The sequence below is a fragment of the Sylvia atricapilla genome, chromosome 20 (genome assembly GCF_009819655.1).
Source record: "Sylvia atricapilla isolate bSylAtr1 chromosome 20, bSylAtr1.pri, whole genome shotgun sequence".
Classification (NCBI taxonomy): Eukaryota; Metazoa; Chordata; class Aves; order Passeriformes; family Sylviidae; genus Sylvia; species Sylvia atricapilla.
Genome location: NC_089159.1, coordinates 6,273,100 through 6,281,689, shown reverse-complemented (window position 1 = coordinate 6,281,689; position 8,590 = coordinate 6,273,100). Strand labels below are relative to the sequence as shown.

Sequence of the window (8,590 nt, the reverse complement as noted above, 5' to 3'; positions counted from 1 at the left end):
GCTCTCTAACTGCTGCTCTGCAAGAACAGAGCACCATCCTTTCTAGCCAGCAGCTGAGGGGGGTTGGGAAGCAGAAATTACTATGGACACGAGTTGTTTTGTACAGAAGTACTCATGAGTTAGGCCTGTATTTTTAGGTGGTAGGATGGCTTGGTTGGGTGGAGGGACCCAAAAAATTCCTTGATAGAATCATAAAATGGTTTGGTTTGGAAGTAAACTTAAAGATGATCTTATTCCAACCCCTCTGCCATGGGCAGGGACACTTTTCACTATCCCAGGTTGCTCCAAGCCTTGTCCAAGCTGTCCTTGGACACTTCCAGGGATGGGGCAGCCACAGCTTCTCTGGACAACCTGTGCCAGGGCCTCATGGGCTTTTAGGACACTGCTGTATTGGAACAAGGACCCATCTCTGCTCTGCCCATCTCAGAGCAAAGGGAAGCTGTAACAGGGCATTGCCTTTTGCCCAAATGAAAACAGTGACATTCAGCTACAAGTGTCAGAATCCTTCCTCCTTTTCCTGGAAGCTGTCCCAGCCATCCACAGCATGGAGACTGTGGAGCCAGGAGTATCCCAGGGAAGAAGAAATCACAGATAACAGATGCCAGATCAGCACCTTTGACCCTCTGAGCAGATCCCAGCATTTGTCAGGTTTTACCCAAGAGGAAGGTTAAGGGCTGTTACATCCATGCTTATCCCTGCACTGCTGCTCACAGGCCAAACGCCCTCCTGACCCTGTGCCACTGAGCTCATGCCCTAATTCAGGGAATTCTGCTGTCTCACAAAGCCAGCTCTGACCCAGAGCATCCATCCCCTGCACACTTGGCAGGGGAGATGCCCATAACTTGTTGGACTCGGCCCTTGGAGAGTCTTTACAGATTTGCCATTTCACCTCACAGCCCCTGTTGTTCCCTGTGACAAGGTGTAGCAAAAAGCAGATCTTTTGTCAGACCCCTCTTCTTCTGTCATGCCCAGACTTTTTTTCCCCTCCCAGTCTTTGCAATTACTAAAATTTTGCACTTTCTTCCTTTCTCTGTTTGGTTCTTCAATGCAACACTTTCAGCAAATATATTATGCTTTATTCTTTATTATTCTGCCAACATAAAAATTACTAAAAAACAACTTAATAAAATATGTCTTGAAAAATCTAGCATTACCCAGCCTCTAGAGGAAGGATCCAAAGGGAGGGGTTTCCTACTGCAGAGCCTCCTACATCAAATCCAAATAGCCAAGGAGTGGGAAAAAGGGAATCTTTGAAAAGAACCCATGCCTGGAAGTGGCTGTGACTCATCCTAGAGAAGACAACTGGTTTCTAGTCCAGTTGCTCTGGAGGTCGTTGTCTAGGTGGGCACAGATGGTTTTCAAAGGAACACTGAGGGATTCATGTTCCCAGGAACTGCGGAAGGAAGAGCCACATTAATACATCCCTGGCTGATGTCCAAGCTGCCAGATGCTAATGATGATTCCAGGCTACAGGGGACTCTAATAAGATCTTAATGAAGACTCTAATAACAGTTTGGGGACAAGAAAGTCTCCCTTCCATGACTGAGAGCCCTGGAAGGGAAATCCAGGCAGAACAAGCTTTTCGGGTTCAACAGAGGGGAACCTCAGCCTGAAGAAGCTTGTCAGGGCTGGAATGGGCTATCCCAGCACTGGTCTCTAGGGATCTGTAAAGGAAAACAGCAACTAATTGCCCCCTGTGGCCTCAGAGGGACAGGAGGCCTCTCTCAGCTGGTCCAGAGGCTCAGGCAGGAGTCCCAGAACACTCAGGCTCTGCCCTCTGTTATTTGGGCGGGCGGTGCTTGTTGGCATCTGTGGCTTCATGTGAGTCCCATGGCTCCGGGATCTGGGGAGCAGCATCTGGGCTGGGGTTCTGGACACTGCCAACAAAAAGTGGGATCCCTGTTTCATCCTCAAAGATTATGAAGACAAAAGGCCTGTCAAGGCTGAAGACAGAGACTGAGCGTGACAACATGACACTGGTGGCAGCAGATGCTTCCACCCCGTCTTCTTTAAGCTCCAGGGTGGCCTGGTGCTGTACACTGGACACAAAGAGAGGCTCCTCTGTGATCTTCTGGAGATTTGGGCTCGTGAACAACTCCTGGAGGCCTGCAGAGAAATGAGACCAAGTTGGTGCCATGAGTTTCTCAAAGCTGTCTGAAGGAAGCAATTCCCTGCTCTGTTGCCCCAGGTTCTGCCCACCATGGAGGACTGGAGAACTGACAGGCAAGAGAAACAAAAATTCCACCTCTTTAAGAATACTAGTGTCAGAACTTGAAGTCATCCTTAAAAAGCAGCAGCAAGTCTGAAGACTCTTTCTAGCTAGGCTGGAAACACTTTTACAGAGATTTTTTTTTTTAAAGGAATTCTTTGCAAAACAAAATGAACTCTTAAATTATTCTCATCTGGAAAGGCAGCACCTGGTGTTTCATTTCAGCTCCAGGTTTTGTGATCTGCATTTTCTCCGTTGGCAATTTCCATGTCCTGGACACTGAATTAAATGACAAAGTAAGAGAAGGAGATGGATGCATGGGGGAAGCTGGTCTTGGCTACAATAGGAAGAACTCGTAAAGACTGTGAAAAGCTGTGAACGCTGCCTTCTCTGTAGTATCATCTTGTTGGAGCAAAACATTTGGTGCCAGGCAAGCAAGGAGTAAGGAGGAGGAGAGGAAGAAGAGCTGGGAGAGTTTGGAGTTCTGGAGCAAGCTGTGAGGCACAGCTTTAGAAACAAGGGTGGCAGCTTCTGGTGTCAGCGAACAGATTGATCAGCTCCTCTTGTTCTCTGCAAACCCTGCTAGAGGCCTTACCCATTTGGCTGAGAACCTGGTTGAGTTCCAGCTGGTAGTCCAACTTTATTTTGGGGATCTTCACTGTGGTGGGCACCTCTCTGGGGAAAAGCCTGCACAGTTCTTTGTAAGGGAAGTTCTCCAGCACGTGGGAGGTGTTCTGGGTGTTCTGGTTTGGTACGATGACCACAAAACTCACATTACTCTTAAAGGGAAACTTGGCCACCTGGAATAAAAAACAACCAGAGAAGAATTTAGAGAAAAGGAAGGGAAGTCCACAAAGTGATGCTTTTAATTTAGTCTTTTTCTAATTGGTCTACAGGGCCACTCTTGCTCTCGGATGAAAACAGCCTGGTGAGAAGGAGGGATCTGATATCTCCAGAGGAGAATTTGTTGGAATAACAACTTTAGAGTTTAGTCTTAGCCACTGGCTGGTAAAGATTGAGCACCTGGTAGAGTGAAAGCCCACATGCACAAGCTTGCCCCACTCTGGATTCTGAAAAACTCCAACAGCACATTGTCTGAGGGAATTCCTTTCCATATTTCCTCATTTATCTTTAACTCAGGGCTTTAAAACTCTATTAATTCCCAGTTAGTCAGAATATCTCTTTGTGGTTTTTCCAGGAGATTAAAAGTGAAGATTCAACATTCTTGCTGGAAGCAAGGACAAAGAATGATTATTAAATTTTTGTGTGCTATGCCTGTTTAAAAAAACATTTGGTTTTGTGGAGAGAATGCTTGCAGTTAGTTAAAATACCACAGCAAGAAGAAATTCCAATGAAAATTTGTAGTGCTCCTGAGAGATCCCTACCTGAATATCCTGGGACTCCAGTGTAAACCAGCTCAGGGGGTACTGGTGGGCTTTCATCATCTCAACTGGGACCACAAACTTATTGTCAAGGTGGAATACATCTGGCCCAGTGAAGCTTGCATTAAACTTATTCATCCAAAACCCTGTAAAAATAAAAGTTTTGAAAGTGATGAAGTTAAATTTGGGTAGAAAACCAGAAACTGCTGAGCTGACACTCCTCCTATCTTGAGTTCTCTAACAAGGCCAGTAGTGACCAAGGAAGTGAAAATACAGCGAAGAGAAGTCAGTACCAAGGTTGGAAGAGCCCTAACAGCAGGAAACTCTTATCATCCAGAGAGAAACTATGGAATTACAAAAAGAACACAGATTAATCCTCATGCCTCAGTGTGGGAGACTACTGAAGGCTATGGAGATAAAAGAAACTATGTTTGTGCTTTGAAAAATGGGGAGTATTGCCTCTGTGCTGCAGAAGGGGAAACACTGCTCCAAGACCAAGGTAAAACGTTTGTAGATTTACACTAGAAGTGTTTTGGTCTGTGCACAGCCCTCAGGGAATTAAAAAAGGAAGATGTGACCGACCACTGCGCTGTAGTCAGACAGAAATCCACAGAACTGCCTCTGAGCTCTGTGGTGGGTGTACAGTGAGCTGCAAATGACCTGGTTCATCATTTAGGTTAGAAAAGACCTTTAAGATCAGAGTAGATGAGCAGGGATGTGCCACTGCCTGGGATCCTGAACCAGGAGGCAAAGACACTGCAGGTCCCAAGGATACTGCTGTGCCCTGGCTCTGCTGTCAAGTAACATTTTTAGCGCATGTGAAGCAGTTGGGAATCATTACTGTAAAGAAATCTAAGCAAGAGGAACAGCAGATGCACAGGAACAAGCAGATTGCCTAGCAGGAAGCAAGGAGAGGAGATGCTGTTCAGCTACAGGGCTTGCAGAAAACTGGAGTTCTAACTATTTCCTCTTGGAAAAATAAGGAAGGCCTGTGGAGCTCACCGTGGAAATAGACGGCGTTGAGCAGGAGCATCACTGTGTTTGCAGGGAGTTGCTGGAGGAAGGAGGGAATTTGCCCATGAGTGACTTCCTTTACCCAGTTGTTTATGGCCACGAGGTCGTCCTGATTGATCCCAGAAAGAGTCTTGGGCTTTGCTCCATAGAATTTCTCTGAATCCTCCAGGAACTTCTCTTTCACCTCAAACCCTGGCAAAGGGGAGGAATGATGGAAAAGGTTTGCCCAGCGTGATATGACACTCCCCAAGAGGAGGAAACAGGGGGAATTGGTGTCTCCAGTGTGCTCCCATCCCTCTCTGTGACTGAGAGGTTTATCCTACACCAGTCCAGCCCTCCCTGGGCCACCTCTCACCTTTCTGCAGGTACAGACGTGACCCAAGGCTGAGGGTGGACTCTGTGAGCCTCCTGCGAAGGGTGCCCAGCATGTGGTGCAGGCAGGGCACTGACTCCAGGTGCATCACCTCCAGCAAATGCTTCTCTGTCTGATCTGCTGCTCCTAAAAATCAAATTCCTGTTAGGTCTCATGCCCATGGAGTGGAAAACAGGGATGTTACTCTGGCTGCCTCTTGTTAGAAACACGCTATGCTTCACAAAAGAGGCTGGAGAAATCTGAGAGTCGGAGCCTCAGAGGGCAGCTTCAATTGTAATCATGCCTAATTAAAGCTGCAGGAGCAAGGATAAGTGAAAGGGACTGTATTTCAATTTGCATCTTGCACACTGGTTGCTCGTGCCTCTAGGAGAGGAAACAGGGAAGGGCAGGGAATGGTGGTTTTGCCACTAAGAATTACCCAGTGCCAGGTGAGACAAGGCAAGGGCGATGCTGAGGGGGGAGAGGATCACGTTGGTCGTGTTGGACTCCAGCTGCACCTCTCTCAGGAGATCAATGCTGAATCTCATCAAGCCATCTGCCAGCCTCTGGCTCTTCTTCCAAGTCATTTCACAGCTTTTCTCTCCAGCCTCTCCTTCCTCTTCAGAAGAGGCATTTTCCCCACGACAACCCCTAGCCCCAGCTATGGTTTCATCTTCTGAGTTCCAGTCATCCCTCATGTCTGGCAGGGTGGTGGTGAGTGGTGACATGGCTCCATCATTCTCCTGGAAGCTGTCATAAGTGAATTCCACCAGCTCTCCTTTGGGCAGTTTGGCCATCTCTTTTGCTGGGATGGCTCCTGGAAAATCCGACTGCACAATTCCAACACTTTTCAAATCCTGGGGAGAAACAAGGATAGCACTGGGAAAGCAAGAGCACAGTGACACCCTCATGGGCTTTCACTGCACATCTAAATGGGCTGAGAAAACTGGACAGAGCTGGACTCCTCTGCTCTGGTGGTGGTTTTGCTTCAGTTTCCCTTTAACCCTGAGGATAAAGATTTGAGGGAACAGCTTTGGAAAAGAGAAGGTCTTGTATGTGAAAATGGACCCAGTGAGGGTCTGGCAGTGGTTCCTCCCCCACTTGTTCTCAGGAAAGCTTGAGGGCAAGACCCACCACCAGCTCAGCACGCCCTGTCTTTTACAGATCTATCATCCACCTTGATTTCATCTCCTCCCCTCACCTGCCAGTGCTCACCTGCCTCACACCAGTCAGCCTCTTCTGCTGCTGTCACAGCCCTGATCCAGTTTGGCACAATTCCTCCTCCAGGCATCTGTGTTTTCTTGATTCTATTCCATCCTTCTTCTCTCTAAATTTCCTCATTTTCCACTCTTCTAAGCCTCAGCCTTTAGCACTGCCACCACTCTCCTCACATTTGCGTGGTCTGAAACATCCCGGGTTCAATGGGCTGGATCAGCTATGGGTCTTTCTCCCTGTCATCCTCACAGCTGGTGGTTTTCCTCACCTTTCCTTTTCAATCATAAATTAAATCATCCACCTGCCAGCCCCTGTACACACCAGCACTGATGTTAACTCCACACTCTGCCCAGTTATTTAGGGTGGAGCTTCCAACTTGAAGGAGCACAGCACTGGTAGCAGCTGGGAGTAAAGCCTGCAGAAAGGTGAATTTTCTCATGGCACTGCCACTGCCTGGGCTCATCCTTTCTCAGGAAAAACTGCAAATCCCACAGCAGAACTTCAGCCCCCTTGGGTGGAACCCATCATGCTTACCCTCAGCTTCCCATCTTTGTCCAGGAAGAGACGCTGCTGATCAGTGGCATGTGCCAGCTGTGGGGGGAAAAATCAACAAAGAAACAAAGTCGAGTCCCTCTGAACTTCCAGAGTTTGTCTTCTCTGCTCTCTGCTGCAATCCTGGCTGTAGCAGTCCCCACAACAGCACGGGCAGGATTTTGGGATGCAGACCCAAGGGCAGTGGGGTCTGACATGGAGAGGTGGAAGTGAGGAGCACCTGCAGACACTGGATTTGTTTAGAAAGGGGTCAGGCCAGTCTGGCACAAAATATTGGAACTCTTTGAGAGTGAGCAGTGGGGTTTTGCAATCTCAGTTCTGAAAGGGATCCAGATTTAACAGTGAGGGGGGAGGAAAAACCTGCTTTTCAAAACCCTCCTCTTTAACTCCTGGAGGTCAGGGTCACTAAATACAATTGAGGTCAAGTTCCAAAAGAAAAGTTTCTATAGAAATATGAATAATAAGAACATCCAGAACTATTTTAGCTGGGTAAAAAATTAGAAACCTTGCTGGTGAGCCCCCCCAGCAGTGTCCTCCACCTATCTGCCTTCCAGGGCTTCTGTGGGTGGTATTTGCCCCATGGTCTGGCTCAAGGAGCCACCACACTTCCCTTGCTCTTTGCTGGAATAGCAACTTACCCTTGGGAGGCTGTGCAGAGCAGCCAAGCAGAGCAGCCCCCAGAGGAACCCCATTTTCCTGGAACAGAAGGAGCAGCAGAGAGAGGAGTTATTTCCAGCTGCAAGCTCAGCCTATTCAGGTCTACAGGGAGAAAATTATCAACCTGGCCAAACAGGTTGGCACAGGAGCTGGTGGAAAGCAATAGGGAGATGAACAATGCTGCAAAGAAAAAAGCACAGGGCTCCTGGGTCCAGTGCCAAAGCAGGGAAATCAGAGAGGAGCAGGGGCCCACAGCGGAGCTGCAGCCACAGCCAGGCTCTGCTTGGATCCTGCCTGTCTGACCCTGCTGCCCTGGTTTCTCTGGACTGCAAATGGCATTTCCCTAATCAGCGCTGCACACACTGTGCCTCTGGAAGGAGACGAGAGCATTTCTGCTCCTCTCCTATGGAAACCACCGAGATACAGGCACAGCATCCTCAGCTGTGCCCCAGGCTCTTGGGAGAAAGGGGCTACTGACCTGCAGGTGCTGCCTGGGAGAGAATTTGCAGGTAGGAGGTGCAATACCAGAGCAGTTTCCCAGCATTATGTCCAGGAAAGGGGAGCCCTCCCCTTCCCAGCACTCATCGACCCCCTTTGCTGGCAAACTCCGCCTCTCCCACCTCCGTGCTCCGGTTCCAGCTCGGGACAGTGAGAGCAGGGCTTCCAGGGTCACAGACAAAACCCCACCCATTCCCTGGACAACGCTTCACCCAGCCACTTTTCCCTTTCAGACAGAAATAAAATTCATTCTCCTTCTCATAAAACATCCACGCCAAAACCCAGCCCCCTGCATGGCGTCCACATTTAATTCCTGGGGCTGCTTTCCACTCTCCAAGCAGTCCTTACTTCACCCAGAATCGCTGGGCTGAGATCCCACTGGCAGAAGATAATTTGAGGCCATTTCACTTCTCCCCTTCCTTCACTCTAAATCCTGCAGTCACGTACAACCCCCAATACCCCTTTCCCTTCCCTGGTGGTGCCCATCCTTTAACCCTCTGCCAAATTCACCCCTCTCACCCAGAGGACCATTGGAGGAGCCCTCATTTTTATCAAATCCTTTGATTTGTCCCTTACCTGAGGCTGTTCATGTCCACGTTGGAGCCGGCACCTGCTTTAGCCTGTCCAGCAGCTCTGCATGGGCACACACAGAGCTCTTGTCCAGCCCCCCCTCCCAGCAGTGACCTTCAGCACCACCCCCTGTTTGGGAAT

General features: G+C 48.8%; 1 protein-coding gene across 2 annotated transcripts; it reads right to left on the bottom strand.

Annotated features, from left to right (window-relative positions):
- Positions 1-1,066: 1,066 nt before the first annotated feature.
- Positions 1,067-8,525, bottom strand: SERPINF2 (serpin family F member 2). 2 transcript variants are annotated; one of them, XM_066333324.1, is made up of 9 exons: positions 8,456-8,525; positions 7,363-7,420; positions 6,707-6,763; positions 5,397-5,814; positions 4,961-5,104; positions 4,594-4,797; positions 3,595-3,737; positions 2,805-3,009; positions 1,067-2,106 (listed from the first exon to the last, which is right to left on the bottom strand). In XM_066333324.1, exons 1-9 carry the CDS (start codon positions 8,467-8,469, stop codon positions 1,781-1,783), a joined length of 1,569 nt encoding a protein of 522 aa, XP_066189421.1. In that variant the 5' UTR covers positions 8,470-8,525; the 3' UTR covers positions 1,067-1,780. The 2 variants fall into 2 exon arrangements, with proteins under 2 accessions (XP_066189421.1, XP_066189423.1); XM_066333326.1 differs by lacking the exon at positions 8,456-8,525 and adding an exon at positions 7,860-7,915.
- Between the last annotated feature and the right edge of the window lie 65 nt (positions 8,526-8,590).